Source organism: Macrosteles quadrilineatus, unplaced genomic scaffold (assembly GCF_028750875.1).
Source record: "Macrosteles quadrilineatus isolate MER2022 unplaced genomic scaffold, UCM_ALF_1.0 Scaffold_4__1_contigs__length_99947679, whole genome shotgun sequence".
Classification (NCBI taxonomy): domain Eukaryota; kingdom Metazoa; phylum Arthropoda; class Insecta; order Hemiptera; family Cicadellidae; genus Macrosteles; species Macrosteles quadrilineatus.
Genome location: NW_026542597.1, coordinates 48,955,484 through 48,972,149, shown reverse-complemented (window position 1 = coordinate 48,972,149; position 16,666 = coordinate 48,955,484). Strand labels below are relative to the sequence as shown.

At 35.1% G+C, this 16,666-nt stretch overlaps 2 protein-coding genes across 2 annotated transcripts in view; one reads left to right on the top strand and one right to left on the bottom strand.

Moving 5' to 3' along the window:
• LOC128991855 (5-oxoprolinase-like) overlaps window positions 1-7,126 on the bottom strand; it is a 40,024-nt gene extending 32,898 nt beyond the window's left edge. Inside the window, exons 1-3 of the mRNA XM_054415077.1 lie at window positions 6,647-7,126; window positions 1,187-1,378; window positions 311-546 (exon numbers count right to left, since the gene is read on the bottom strand). Coding sequence (XP_054271052.1) covers window positions 311-546; window positions 1,187-1,378; window positions 6,647-6,808 — 590 coding nt within the window. The 5' untranslated portion in view covers window positions 6,809-7,126. The remainder of the gene's footprint in view (window positions 1-310; window positions 547-1,186; window positions 1,379-6,646) is intronic.
• Window positions 7,127-12,749: 5,623 nt separating this feature from the next.
• Window positions 12,750-16,666, top strand: part of LOC128991463 (ATP-dependent RNA helicase DDX3X-like) — a 30,862-nt gene continuing 26,945 nt past the window's right edge. The window contains exon 1 of the mRNA XM_054414367.1: window positions 12,750-12,897. Coding sequence (XP_054270342.1) covers window positions 12,853-12,897 — 45 coding nt within the window. The 5' untranslated portion in view covers window positions 12,750-12,852. The remainder of the gene's footprint in view (window positions 12,898-16,666) is intronic.

Genomic DNA, 16,666 nt, shown 5'->3' with positions numbered 1-16,666 from the left:
GTGCTTTTGGTCTCTAGGGACCTCAAAACGAAAAAGTAAATCGGTCCCGGGTCCAGGTCTTACCATGAGTACTACGGTAATAGCTTAAATTCCCTATGTGGGAAATTCGCTAAAAGAATAAATTTGGCCAGAAAAATTTAGTTCATTGTAGTTTGCAGTAATTTGTCACATATTAAGTGTGCTGATTGTGTCCAATGCAGCAAGTGTATTATAGTTTTGTATCGTTGCTATTGCATCCAGATTTTAAATGTCCGGATGGGTCCAATCCAAATCCATCCAGATGATTGGAGTTCTACTGTAGGCTACTAACGTGTAAGAATGCATGAGTACAACAGCCAAACTCTTGATTCCCCTCTCCCTCAGTTCTGCCAACTGTTTCAACAGTTCATTCTCATTCAGAGTTTTGGTTATAAGGAACGGTTCCCCAGTTTTTCCCACCACCCGAGGGTATTGATGTTTGAGTTGGCATTTGTCATCCAAGGCAGGAATGACTCGACAGTCTACCTCGATCACTTCCTCATACAACACTCCTGGCATCACAATCTCCTGCGGAACAACAACAACAACAATAGTTAGTTAGAACCACGCATAAAATTACCTGACCATGTCTTTTGCAAGATTGTATATGCCGAATAACAATAACTTTTAACTTTTTTCATTATTAATTATTGACTATTGACTGGATTCTAGATTGACCCATTATGAATTTTAATGGTAGCATCTAATGACCTGAAAGTGGCTCTGTGAAAGTGTTTCAGTAATGACAAAAATACATATTCAGTAGGCCTAAATGGTGGTTATATGTGGAAGGAAGAGACAAATTATCATTCATCAATAAGGCCTGAAACTTTATATAACCAGCCTAAAAAGGAACATTTTTATCTCAAAGTTAACAACAACAACAACACAGACACAGACTCAGTCTTAGGTTTGCAATAAAAATTACTGTTCTAGGTTCAAGTGTTAGGTTGTAACGAGTAATTTGAATAACCATAGAATTAAGATAAAATTGTATCTCCTCATTATGATAATCAACATAACATATTAAAGCATGTGTCAAATAATGTTTTAAATAATCAAAGTATTTTAACCAAATTTCTTAATAACTGATCACAATTACCAAGATATTTCAAAAACATATTTTGATAACCATTCAAATAAGCAATGTCAAACAAAAGCTACTTACCAAGTCAAATATCTTTGGCCTAGCTTGGTTGCCTATGAACAAAACGTCCTTAAATCCTTTGGTAACCAATAGAGCCATCCGCTCTCCCTTGCGTTCCAGGAGGGCGTTGGTTGCCACTGTAGTTCCCATTCTTATCCATTCAATCAACGAGCCGTCAATCTTCTCTGAAGAAGGCATCAATATTCCGGTCTCCTGAAAATTTTGCAATTTTAAGATTCCTAGACTATAAAACAGTCAGACATTACATTTTTTACCTAGCATTTTGCTTCTTTGCTTGAGCAATGGGAAACACTTGTGTCATATCACACATTTTTTTATAGCCAGAACTTTAGTTAATGCAAGGTGTTATGTACTACTAGAGATAAAACATACTCCTTTAGCCTATGGTACTACATATTGTTTTTAAACTACATACAATGTTAAATTTAAAATTCCCATGTTATTCTTATGGAGAATATTGTATAATGTTGTAGTTTGCTTGTTTATGGATATTTTACTATTGATATTTTACTAAAAAACACACTTTATTAGTTTCCTTGTAGCAGCAAAACTAGGTACTCGTTAAACCTAATATTATACTGTAAGGAACATGTCGGCCTTAGTCACTAACAAGACTACAAGATCGCGTCACTCATCCTACACTCATTCTTCTTTACTCATATTTGGGTTAAAATATGCACATAGTGGAGTCCCCATCTTAAATAATTGATAATTAAAATTTAATTGAAAACCTATTCCGAACAAACAAATGGAAATTTGCTTAGTCTGCAGGTTTGCTGCGGCTGCGGCGGGGGTATTATATTACAGCTCATACTACTATTTCTAAGTTTAGTCTACTAATAAAAAAACTATACACATAATTTACATCTTTAGCAAGTCATGACATAACATACTGGAATTTAAACTTATACTTTATTGTAGCATAAGTAAAGTAACAAAATGCATTAGAGCTTTTGTCTCTAAAGGCAATTTAATTTTGATTTTAATTTATTTTATCCCACACAGTCCCCCACTACTTGGGTATCCGAGAAGTTTGGGCAAATTGACCTTTTTGATTAAAATGGCCTTGACTTCCCATCAACTTGTTCATGCGGTTACATATTTGACAAAATTGATTGCAATGGCCACAAATAAACACTGAGTAAACCAGACATAAAGGTTGTTATTTTATTGGCAAGAAATGTTTGAGGACACATGTGTAATACATCTTTAACAGAAAATAGAATTAATTTATAACTTAGCGGCCTGTAGGGGCCATAGCCCCTAACTTGGACACAATTGTCCATATGAAGGCAACTCCCCATTTTGCGGTAGTAAGTCAGAAATATATCTATGAATTTGCCCCTGAATTTTAAAACAATAAGGCCCATTTCCCGGAATCTCTTTTTGAGTAGCGGAAAGCGACGCAAAAGCCATTGCACTATTGTATTTCCTTGTGTTTTTTATTAATTTAGAATCATGTAAAAACATTACTTTTAGTTTGTCATTTAATTGTGGTTGTGGCATGTTAATGGGTCAATTGTGGCAACATGTGTCGTAATGTCCATTTGTGTCCTCCTCTGCAAAGTGAAATGCACCACAACGCATGCAAGTGCTGTTAAGAGGACATATATTGTGAGAAACAACACTCAACTCATTTTCCAGCATCGTTCTGAAGGCAGGTTGTAAATGAGCTTGTGGATTTCTTTCATATTCATACCTTACATGACGTTCTGTTTCAGCATTTCTTGTGTTAGTTGAATTCCTGGATACTCTTCCACATCTTTCAGGTCTTCCCCTACCCTGTCTAGTTACTTCACTCATTATAAAAACGGAAAACAAAAAAATTAAACGAATACATTTCATTTTGAAACATTATTAACAAAATTGACTTTCGGAATAAATGTAAACATTACAAATAAATAAGCAAAAGCTGATTAGAATGCAGACGTTTTTTAGCCCCCACGCTTTTCTTATGGTGGATATTTTACGTTATATCACGTTTTCTGGTAGCTTTATGGGAATTCAGCTATTTTTCCCGAGTCCCTGGGGTCAAGACCTTTAATTTAAGACCAATCCCACCTTTCTGCGACTTACCAGACGTCCACAATTTTCTGGTCTTACAGAATTATATATTATTGATGTGTACAGTATAGTTGTGTTGATTTGTATGTATGTTTTTCTTGCATTATTTTAGCAAATTTCCTAATGGTAAAGGAGCTATTGCCAAAAATGAGCAATTGCTTTTGATATAATTGATGAGATGCAAGTACGCTTTTTTTAAAAGAACATAATTTTTGGTGAATTTCCCATATAGGCCTACAGTAGGGAGGGAATAAGCTATTGCCGTAGACCCGAGGACTGAATAGCGTTACGTTTTGATGGCCAAAGGGGCCAAAAATGTGTCCATTAGCACGATAACTTGAGTAAAAATCATCTGGTTTTTTATTAAAATTGATAAAACGTGTAAAGCAACATTTATTCAAACGAGTTTTCAAACTAACATGATCGGAATATGGGAAGGAGGTTTTAAGGGGTAAAAAAGGGGTTTTCTCATTTTCACGCACAAAACATAAAATGGAAGTTTCCTTTTTATGCCATTGTTTAGAGCTTAAAAAACAAATAGTTTAGTACCATTATATATTGAAGTATATCTCAGTAGGCCTATATATTTTTAGTAGCCTATAGTAAAAATACATTTTGGCATTTAATTCAGTCAATCATTTTTTATTGAATGATATAGATAACTATAAGATAGATAACTATAAGAAATTGATCAAATAACATCCCTTAAAAATGTGTGTTTGTTGTGATGTATTTAGGCCTATTAAAACACCAATGATTTCAATGAAAATTCACGTTTAGCTAGCATATGGGTAAAAAAGTTTAAGTTTTAAACACCACTATTTGTTGTACATTATATTATAAAAGGAAAAGGGATGTTTAAATTGAGGTACTGGTACAAAAAGGTTGTAAGAATTATATACAATGTATGCATTTCTTGAGAGTTTCAAGGTAGCTCTCGTGTGTTCAGTAAACAAAATGTCATGAACATTTAGATAACAAGGCTCAAGTTTGTTTACCATTAAAAGCTCTAAAGTTCTGTCATGATTTTCTTTTAAAACAAGTGCCAGATGGGCACATAGACACAAAGTGGGTTAAAATAAATAGTTAAATGCATGATAAGGAGTGAAACTTAAGTTACAAAGGGATCATTCACACCAGCAGTTTACATTTTTATACTTGAGGAGGACCTCTTCCACTAAAGTCTGTCAACAAGGGAACACCTCATGAGTTGTACAACAGATCTGATCTAAACTGGATTCGAACCCAGGATTGCAGTGCTGTCTCCTATACTCCATTCCGCATTCAGCAAGCAGTATGGCGAGCTATGGCATATATTTTATTTGCAGTTTCGCAGGGCCCTATTAGGAATCTGTAAGCCCGTGGTGCCGGTGGTTCACATCAGAGAGACCCTCTATTATGAGTCTTTGTTGGCTAAAGTTTAGGAGGTTTAGAAATACACACAGGGTACTGATTCAACTCAATTAACTTGATCCTTACATTTTGACAATACAATCGGGGAATGGATCTAGGCTAGGAGACCAGCTAATAAATAATTACATTATATTTTTATAATAATATAAGGGGTCTGAGAACCAGACTTGTTTACTTCGGATCAAGTCAATATTGACCTTCATGTCTCTTTTCGAAATCAGTTTGTGACAAAAAAAGTTGTTTGTTAAGTAAGTGTTGCTCAAAAAATAATTGTTATGCTATAAATACCATAGTTGGCTAAACTACTAACTGCAATAGGTACCGGTAGTGGAAAAACCGTGAACACAAAACAAAATCGTCTTCAGCCACTGCAAAATCGTGAGAGTCCCCTGCGTTAACAGCAAAAATGTTAACTTCTTGCAGAATGGCAGAAACATCAAAAAATTAAGACCATCGGTGAAATTCATTTTCAAGAGAAAAAAATTCCTTTGAGGCTCTAGTGAGGCCCCCTTCCAGGCCAAGGCAACCACTGTGTCCGCAATCGGGGAAATAATATGACCCTGCAGTTTTGATGATGAGTTACTAGACGTCCTAAAAATGTCAGAGCGAGCTAAATGCTCTTTGACCATATTTTTTTTCTTATGCTTTTTTAGCGAATTTCCCTATAGGGAAGTAGTTATAACCGTAGGAGGCACAGTGAGACCTGGAACCGGGACTGATATACTTTTTCATTTTGATGTTCCTAAAGGCCTAAAACACTATTCGTTCAAATTTTTGTATATTATATAGATTTATATACGTCCGTAAACGGGATAACTTGAGTAATTTTTGCCCGATTTTGATGAAATTTGGTTCGAAGGTGTAAGGCGGGATAAACTTGAATGAGTTCGCGAACCAGCATGATCGGACCATGAGAACAGGGTTTTACGAGGTAAAAATTGGTTTTTCTCATTTTTAACCTTAAAAACACAAAATTTCCCAATTTCACTCCAGACCATTTTAAAGAGCTTAAAAAAACAAATAGTATCCTAAATAGTTTTTGTACAGTTATTGGTTATGGAGACAATAAAAAAAAAATTGTTATGGAGATGAATTAAGTAGTCCTAAACTGTTGTAGTTTACTTGTTCATTGATATATTTTTGATCAAACTTGGCAAATTTATTTATTTTATAATAAGCTACTATATTTTACTAAAAATCCCATTTTATTAGCCTCTCCTGTGGCAGCAAACCTAGGTACTCGTTAAACCTAATGTTACTTTTAAATATATTTAATTTCAAATCAATTCAGGCAAATGGAAATTCGCTTAGTTTTCGGCAGGTTTGCTGCGGCGGGGGTATTTTCTAGTTTGACTAGTCCTACACCAAAATCCAAAATACCAATTTATTTTGATAAAAAGCAATTAGTCCAATGGTAGGTATTTGTCAAATGTACTTTAGCACTTTCACGAGGGACTCGAGGACAGTAAGTAGGCAAAACCCGTAAGATATACATTATGTTTCTAGTAAAATGCTAATAGTACGGTACGACTGTCCCACACAAGACTTGTAGAGCAGGGTAAATAGATTGAGAATAGCCGGAGAGACAATGTCTTTTACTAATCAGAAGTTGATCAATACCAATATCAATATCAATTATTTAAGATGGGGACACCACTATGTTTGTATTTTAACCCAACACTAAGGTTAAGGTCAGCGTGATCAGAACTTAACACTCAAATAGTAAAACCAATGTCCTAGTGTAGTACTTTTAGGCTTGTTTTTTTTAGTGTATGGCAGCATGTGTCAAGTAAAATGTTTGGCATAAGAATGTACTAGACCTAGCTTATAGTGAATTTCCAAAGGCCTATATATCACAATCGCCAATGACTCTTTTAAGACTTGGGCCAACTATTAATTAGATTTTAAACAAATCAACTGTTAAAATTACAAAAGGTATTAATGAATACATTACAGGATTGATGAATACAAGCATTATCTTACCTCTTCCAAAATTCTTCGGATCCCTTCCCGAGGCGCATCAGGATAATTGTCAGGATCAACTGATAACAGTTTCATCACACGAATTTTACCATTTGGACACTGAGCATAAATGTCGGTAAATGTCCCACCACGGTCAATGGCAAATTTAAATTTTCCAGACATGGTAAGTTATGAGGTGAATAGGAAAATATAAACAAATCAAATTTTAAAGAGGACCAATAATAGAATAAAAATATATGATTGAAAACTGACTACCTAATTCATAAAATGTAATATGAGACCCTTAAAGACAAAGATTCTGACTAAAGAGATGCTGTTATTTCTTTAAATCTCGTAAGTTACATTATTATTATCTCAAACAAAAAGTTTGTCATATCCTTACATAACCCCACACCCCACATGACATAAATCCAAAAACTTTGAACTTTATAAAACACTGGAGTGGAGACAGAGACTGGATACTGAAACTGAAATTGACAGCTAACCTATTCTCAACAGTTAGTTGAGCGTTCTGCTAGTCAGCTGAGCAGACAGTCGTGGGGGAAGAAACAGTTACATAGAGAAGTAGAGTAATCGTTTATCTTTTATCTTATCACATGATTAGTAAAAATCCTCTCTAACCTAAGACTTCATTTGACTGTGTGAATGCATACAATTCAAGAGAGAAGAGACAAAACTCATTTAAATGAAACCATGGCAGCAACCTTGAATTATTTTTAATAGAACTCGAAGATTTATTTAACTACGTACGCCTTTGAGTAAAAATGTGATTTTTATGAGTGATGTAAATACTGATTTACTCAAAGATAAACTTCTGACAGAGATATTCACATTTTTTTGGCAATGACTTAGTTCAGTGCATTCATGTAACTGATGTGGTTGCAGCTACAAACAATTTTCCAACAAAACAATCAGGCTATGACAACTCACACCTTGCTCACTAAATTGATTACAGTAACTACTTCTTTTCACGCAGGTGCTCTGAACTAGTTTGAAACTAGATTGTTCTGAACTTTAATGTCTAATGAAAACTCATGAATGTTTCAAATAAAAAAAAATCAAAAGATAAAACCGTAAATAACACTAAATATCAATTTAAATCAGCAAATTATACGGGGTGTCCCACGAAGGGGTTTAAGCGTTTGATTTTATATTACGTGCCCATTCATGCATTTTTCAATATGCCGCCATTTTGTTTATACTAAGGTTAGGGAGTTGAAATTTTTCCAGAATATTTTTTTTAGAACCTACTTTGTAAACTGTGTAAATTTTAAAAAAGTTCGGTGCATGAATGGGCACGTAATATAAAATCAAACGTTTAAGCCCCTTCGTGGGACATCCTATATAATAGCGATAAACATACTGTAGTTAAATCATTTAGGGGAGTTGTATTGGTAAAAATATTACGAGATCAGAAAACGAGTGATTAGGCGATTTCAAATGGCCCGCGCGAGGTCATTAGTTCTCCAAGCAGCCACGCACTGCGCTAGCGTCAAGACCGCTATAAAAGCGGCGTAGGACAAGGACAGGGCAAGTCACTCCACTCCACTCGAGCGCTGTTCGAGGCGAATGACGAAATGCGAATATCTAGCAACATCTACCCCTAGTAGGGCAGCTTAAGCCCTAAGAGTTCAGCTTAAAAAAGTAATCTGAAATGATGGGTCACAACACCCCCTTCATGTTTAAAATAATTTATCACATTTCAAATTGGCGGATCCTAGATGGCGGCCGAATAAAATACATCTGTCATAACCAAGTGAAAATAGGTCGACAATGACTGGTAGTGTATACTTATCTTTATCTAGCACTATTTTGAGATTATGGTCTTAGTTTGTAAATGCACAATGTTAAAATGGGCTAAAAATAAAGTTTTAAAAACCCTCGTAACTTTGGAATGAATCAAGATTTTTAAAAACGGTTTGCGGCATTGTAACCAGGGTAGAAATGTAGTTCGAAATAATGGGTCACGACCCAACCTTTACATTTGAAAAAAATATTTTGCATCCAATATGGCAGATCCAAGATGGCGGCCGGAAATGACCACCTTGTCAAAATTAAGTACTTCCTACCCAACAATGTTTGGAAGTGGTCTGGGATTGATATTTGAAAAAATGTAGAAAAAAGTTGGGGGGACAATTAAAACTCACCCTGTATATTCGATGCTCTCGTAAGCAGAACTCAGCTAGTTCAATCTACGCAGTTTGGATGATCGGAGGAAAATTTCAGACTCTGCTTCTCATGAAGATTGTAAATGGAAACACCGATTGTCTTGAGCTAATGGGAGGAATACCATTCCACATTACATATCGTGCAAGATCTAAGATATGTTTGAGTGGTAGCTGGCAGCACTACAACATATTTCTTATTTAATTGCAGCGAAGCACTATTCCTAGCCTCTTGCGCGTCGATGACGAGGTTGGCACAGTGTTGGATTTTCACCATTCCATAGCGTGACTACTTTCCGCTTCAATCTCAATCTGTGTTGCCTCTTCTCTGTAAATTATTTAGTAAATGCTTATGACAAATACTGTTGTAAACATTGATTTTGATTACTTTTGTTCATGTCTAGATATGCTTAGGGCCATACTGTGTATTTTGGTGATGTTGTTATTATATTGTATTTATAAAATTCATTATTGTTTTGTCTCGTCATATTTTCATTGGTGAATTGTTTTTTCACATTTTTGTGGTTGTCAAGTTGTAAAATTTATTGTTAATTTTAGTTCTAATATAGACTTAATTGTACCTTAATGTAAAATGACGTTACAATAAGTAAAATGGAAATAAATAAATTGAATTGAATATGCACCTATTTAGACAGGAGACTGATCGCTGAGTGTTTCGACATTTTTAACATGAAATGGGGTTGACCCTAGATGGCCAGGATGGGTAACGCACATAAATTTGACGTAGGGTGAGTTATGTTTTATCGTCCCACTCCCCATTTACCTCCACTGAAACTACTGTACCCTAATTCCAGCAGTGCTCTCAGCACTCAGCACTTCATTCCATTCCAGCGGTCATTTCATTTGCCGTGTCACGGCTGCCATGGTTGGGTAGTAGTTATAATGCGTTTAGGTGTCCTTTCATTCCTCTTTCATTCTAGTCGGTTTCTTGGAACGCATACGTCACTTACTTGTCAATAATCTTTGTGTATAGTTTAATTCCTTGAGAAAAAATAAAAAAAAGCTTGTAATGTACATTTACAGCCTAGAAATAAAAAAAACCAAAATCTAAGTATATTGTTTTACTCAAAGTAATATTTATACTGAAGAATAATCTCAAAACATTGAATACAACCACAGTATAACTTGCAACATGTTTATCTAAATAACATGTTGTTTATTTATTATATAGCTAAACAAACTTTCCGTACGTTAAATTTTCGTATTGAAACCTTTTAATACTTTAATACTTTTATTTGAAATGGCGACCATACAAAGTAGGTATTTTAAGCCAAGTATGAATGGAGACACGGCCGCCTTGTAACTCCCGGCCGCGGCCTTCGAAGTGGCAACGTTGCAAGTGGTGTTGTAACAGCTGTTTTGTTTGGAAGCAGCTAATGGTATTTGTGTATTTACATAACCCGCCATGTTAAACTTCCCTATCCCAAGCGTGATGTATACAACTTCCTTACTTCTCCAGTGATGTAAAGTTGAAAAAAAACTCACTCGGTGATGTAATGAAACCCATTTAAATAACATTCAGTGCTTAACTTAAAAAATATACCTCTATGGACTACTTGTGTTGGTTAGTCTATGCTATTACAAAAGATTGGTTACTGGACTATGACAATATTGACTCCACCCAACGATCACATAAGACCAATAGATAGAGCATGTTGGCCGCGACGTGAAGCCAGTATTTTTCACTAATCTACAACAAGATGGCGGCTGCCGGCTGTGATGAGCCCTAGTAGCACGCGCAGCTAATTAAATGTTAGTTGATAGCAATGGTATCCATGACAATACGCCTTTGTATTACAAATATTTGTGTTACTAACACAATGACCTTCAAAATACGCTTTTGATTTTTTTTCTAGCGTTTACCGTTTCTTAAAAAAAATTAGTTTACATAATTAACAACAAAAACTTTTTGGGCGAAAGGAAAATTCGGAAAAGCTACAAATCTGTTTATAATATATGTATCTACATCGTATTAAAGTTTGATAAAGTTCTGATGTTTGGTTTACAATCTACAAATTTTCAAAGTGACAAGATAATTTCTGAAACTCTTAATACAACTCTCCTTTATATTCTGACTGTCATATTAATTTTTATGAAAGAGCTAAAAAATATTAATTTTTAGATGAATACAAAGAATAAAATGAGGAAAGTTTATATGTAATCCGTGTTTTTCTAATTAGCTTAGTAACTTTTCTGTATAGCTCCAAATTTGAGTATCTAAACTGTATTACAAGTGACGTTGTAGGCAGAATCTGCCCGCATGACGCCACGCGGCGCGGCGGGTAGCCCCTATATTACAATTTAAATTACAACCAAACTACAACAGCTAAAAATTTTAAAAAATATGATCCAAAAGGTTCAGCTCTTTAGCTACAAAATCCACCGTTTTTCAACTTACCTGATCAAAAAATAAAAAAGTAGCAGCCGACGAACTTTTTCATGTCATATTTTAAAACGCATTTAAAAGTACCGACTTTATTTGAAGATTTAAATAGAAAATACGGGTCGCCGGATGACTGCCCCCCGGAAAACTACCCCCCCAAGCAGGTTTCTACGTCATATTGACGTCAGAGACCGGGGGGGGCAGTTTTCCAGTCACGGACACTCAAATTTAGTTGTCAAACAGTTCTAATCTAACCTAACCTAACCAACCAAACTTGCTGTAACATTTCGAAAATCTGTTTTATATTCACCACATGCCTTTTCTATTATCCAACGGAATTACTCGAATTAAAATTTAAATTACATAGCATGATTTGTCAAGGGGGTTGGATTCCAGTCGCGGACACGGCTTCCATATTGGTTAGTTAGCAGATTTTGTGACGTCACGTTTCACCTGGGGGGGTAGTTTTCCGGGGGATAGTATTCCGCATCCCCGAAAATACTAACTTTTAAGCTTTTAATTAAAATAAATAGCGTCATAGACTTACTAACTTCACTCATACGAAGTTTCAACCATATAACTGAAGTCTAAGTAGGCTAAATGTCGAGTTATTTTAAAGCGGAACATTGAGTTTTGGTGCCGTTTTCATCGACATTCGGGCATCTATCGCTTCTATCCTACAATAAGATGGCGGACCTGGCTTCACCTGCTTAAATGTTAGTTAGATAGGCGTGCTCCATCTATTGGTCTTATGTGATCGTTGACTCCACCCAAGGCCACACTATGCTCCGCTTCAAATGTACAGATATAGATTTACAATATTTACAATATTTTAATAAATTTATGTTCATAAAATTACATTTAAATCAATAAAGTGCGAATTAATGCGCTGATGTCACCTGTGTGCCATGTTATCTTATGGGACGTCTGCCACTAAACAACACCACTTGCGAAGTTGCCAATTCTGGCCGCGGCCTGTATTTAAAGGTGGCCGTGATGGAGATGATTCCTTCCACCATGGATGAGTGTATGATGAGTGGCGCGATCTTGTAGTCTTGTTAGTGACTAAGGCCGACATATTCCTTAGACACAGCTGTTAATTAATATCACATACAGTTAATGGCAACTAAGGGACCTACAGTTTATAGTGGAATCCGAACCCCTTTTTTTCCTTGGTATCAACGAATTGGTCTAATTATCAGGAAAGTACTGCGGATAGTCGTAGAACTTACTAGTGCGGACGTTAATCCACACCAGGGAGTATCATATCCACAGTGCATGCCTATAAATATCCACAATTCGTACCCTTATGTTTGATACATTTCTAGGATTTCAAATTAGTTTTTCTAGGATCTATATTGCCTCAATTTAAATCGCTAAGATTATTATATTTTCTTTATAATACTGGTATTTTATATAGTATTAGAAGCATCTCATTCGATATCATATATCGCGGTATCTCGATATTTATAGAATATGTAGACTACTTGCTTGCTACTGTCTTTTCTTTTACTTCTTGCTTGTTCTGTTCCATCACCCATCATCAGTTTTAGTTTCTCAAGTCTTTGTGTGAAATCTTTCAACAAAACGACGCTTTCTAAGGGAGCTTTTTATTAAAAGTTTTGATTAGTAGTAATATGAGTAATGCACCCTCTCAAAATGGATCAGGTCTAGAGCAGCAGGTATTTATGTTATTACCATAGCTAATGTTTAGTTTTAGACCACCATAGTGGAGTAAGTTTTGGTTCAGTAAAATATGTCCTACTCTCATGGCTGATTTTTGTAAAGTAGGCCTTAGCCATTTAGAAAGAATTCTGGAACATCCACGCATTCATTATGGCTACATTTTTAGTTACTTGGCGATATTTAATATTTAAAATCCATAATGTTGTTTTAAATTGAAAGTTAAATGAATTTTAAAGGATTGGTGCAATTTCTTGCATTTATCAGACACAGTGGAATGCTACAAGTGAGGTCTCACCTGAGAAAGAAAAGTGCCCACTAAATTTAGCCTGGTAGGCTACCAATCTTTTACATAGGACAACATCTCTTTTACTTTAGTTTACAGTGTTTTGTTTACACAGTTCCTCCATCTACTTAATTGTGGGCTATAACTTGATTAGGCTACTTTTTCATTGGCCTTTATTTGGCCTCATAAGCTAAAACAGCCTATGTACCGTAATGTTAAAACAGAGATAGGCTGTGCCTACATGGGCTAGGGCCTAGTCCTATTAAGCCTTAATTAACTTAGTTAAACTTATAGCTAGCTAGGACTTTCGGGTACAGTTTCTTAACTGGGCTACGCTAATATCGATTGAAACAATCGATTCGATTAGTAAACCTCCATGCGATTTTTTCACCATCAGCAAGTTTGGTTGGTTAGGTTAGGTTATGATAGTTTTATTTTATAATATAGATATATTTAAAATATCGATTATTAAGTTTAATCAATATTTTTGATTCGATACATGGTTTCAATCAATATTATCATATAGCCCAGTTAAGAAACTGTACCCGGACTTTCTTCCCATCAAGTGCTTACTTAAGTGGCAAATATTTAATAGGTAAGTTACTGTACTTACACTGGGATATGATGTAATTTTTATATGTCTACTTACTTACAGTATTTTTAACGCTGAATCCAAAAACGCAATCAGTTTTTGTCGGAGAGGTTCCTAATTTGCCGTAGTGGCCGTAAAACAAAGGTTAATTGAGCGGTACTGATTAGGCCTACTGAAGGTAATGGTAATATGGCGTGGTCTGGACGGGTCCGTAGGCCTACTGAGTGAGGAGTTAGGACTGAGTGAGAAGAGCAAACAACTGTTTACACTTGATCTAATGCGGAATTAAATCAAATCAATTAGTTTTGAAACCAAATAAAGTTCTTATTTAGGCATGTGAGGAAGGTATAGGTCGGGTTCACATGCTTTTTCTGACATAAAATGCTAACTTATTTAAACATTAATATTAAGGTTGGGTTAGGTTAGATTAGATTAGATTATGTAACATCATTTATTAGTTGCTGATACATTAAATTATGCACTGTGGCACGTTTTAACTTTTAGACACAATGGGATTAAGTTATGTACTATGGGATTATGCACTATGACACGTTCATTAACAGACGTTGAGGCAATAGTCAATGGTTGAAGATTGGAATGAGGACGATGATCATGTTGGCAGTGGCCTAGCTATTACTGCTATATTACGTGAATAAATTCTATTTTGTTTTATAATTCATGTGATTAATAGTTTATGTATCGTAGTTGATTTATTGTATTTTCTAAACAGCACCAAAGTCCATTTTATTTTTTAAATCTAGTTATTGCATATTGTAACTCTGATTTTGCTCATGGCATCGTGTGTGGTTTTGTCTGTTAAGTATCGAATGTAAACAACTGACAGCTGTTTCCACTCCACGAACCTTCCACCCCTTTTAGTGTTAGTCGCCACTAGAACTTGGACTCGTCCATACCACAAATATGTTAATAAATCAACAAAACTCAAGCTTAATATTAATTATTTAACTGTACGGCCACTTAGGAATCTCTCTCGTCAAAACTGATTGCATTTTTGGATCCAGCGTTAAAAATACTGTAAGTAGACATATCCAAATTACATCATATCCTAGTGTAAGTACGGTAAATAATTACCACTTAAGTTATCTTATGCAATTAATGTTTGACAGTATGATTGTTTACAAAAAACCTTAAGTTAAGACTCCCATAACTAAGGCTAGGCCTATTTATAACTTAGGCTGAATATTTCATGTCGAAATTTGCAGTGTTAGGCCTAATTACATTTAGGCCTTCCGTCTGGTGCTGATAGTGTTTAAGGCCTTGGCTAAACAATGTAAGTTAGGCCTACCAGTACCTACTTAATTCCACATTTTAACTTATTAATCGTTAAAATTTATGACAGTTTCAAACATTTTAAAGATGCAAAAAGCTACCTAAGTTACCTGTCTGATGGCTCTAACTTATTTTATTATGCTGCTAAGTTAACTTATCTGTCTATGTAAAACAAGTTAATTTAAGTTAAATGCCAAACATTTATCTTGAATAACTTAAGCTAGGCCTAGTTCCTTGATTTCTATGTCACATGGGCTTAAGACGTCCACCACTTACACACAAACTTAACCTTCGAGCAGGCATGTGCCCGATATCGGGCGCATTTACAACGTAATGGAAATCGCCAATTTTTGCACGAAAATTAACAAATTTCACTTAATAGGCTATAGTATTTATTTATTCGGCTCAGAAATGAATAATCTGTCAATTGATGTGCATTTTAACTATTTGGACGTCTTTGAGAACACTTAAAACTCTATGAAAATAAAGCATCAGCTGAAAACATTGTCACGATGATGCAATCGCTTATTACCAGCGTCTGTTGTTTATTTCGTGTTGTGTTTGGTTAGTTTTGGTGTTTTGTCGTTGTACTTATTTTTTATTGAAATGTGAGCTGATTTCACTTCTGATGTCTAGATGTCTAATCGTAACTACTGTGACCGATCTAGTGATTTACGTGAGTTCCAATTTTAAGTAGCGAGGAGACACGCAATTCAAGTAGGCCTACTAGGCCTAGTGTAGGTTTTACACCGATGTATATGGTAATAAAAACTGCTATATGAATTTTTTTTAGAAACAAGGTATATGTATTATATAGGCCTATCCTTATCCTCATGGAATTCTGCACAATTTGTATATTTTGATAGATTATTTTGAGTTCATTGATTTGTGTTATTATACGGAATTATATATGCATATAAATAAAAAAGGCTTCCGCTAAGTACCTATCCTAGGCCTATAAAAATAAATCTTTTTTGTAAATTAAAATTTCATAGCCTATCTGAAATTTATATAATAGCCTTAGTAACTTTCCTATTCCTTGTTTTTTGCTGAAAAAATTATATATAGGCCTAGGCTAATATAATATGTTTTCTGGGTTATTTATATTTTTTTTTGTGATTTAAAAAATGGTTGCGCGGCGCTTAAAAAACCCTTGCTACTACAGAGTAAAATGACTTTCAGCTCTAGGGTTAAAAGTTAGTCGGTGCCGCTGTGTAGCGTGCAGACAATAGCTTAAAGGCAGCACACCAGCCAACCAGGAAATACTTAGCCTAGCCTACATTGGATCAGTTTAAGCTTAGTCATTGTAACGGTTTATTACTTTAGGTGTTAAGTTAACAACTCATTATAGGCCTAATGGTTAATTTATTTATTATTATAATCTCTGAATTTGTGGGGATTGTCAACGCTTTGCACTTTGCAGCGAACATAAAGACATGACTTACTGAGGATTCGATTAAGTTATACAAAATTATATTTTATATTATCAATATAAACACTTAAACAAACTAGCCTACAGAGATAATATCAAAAACAATGAATGGCAAGTAAGCTACTAAACGACAAAATATGGTTCTCAACCAGGCCGCTCCGAGGGTAA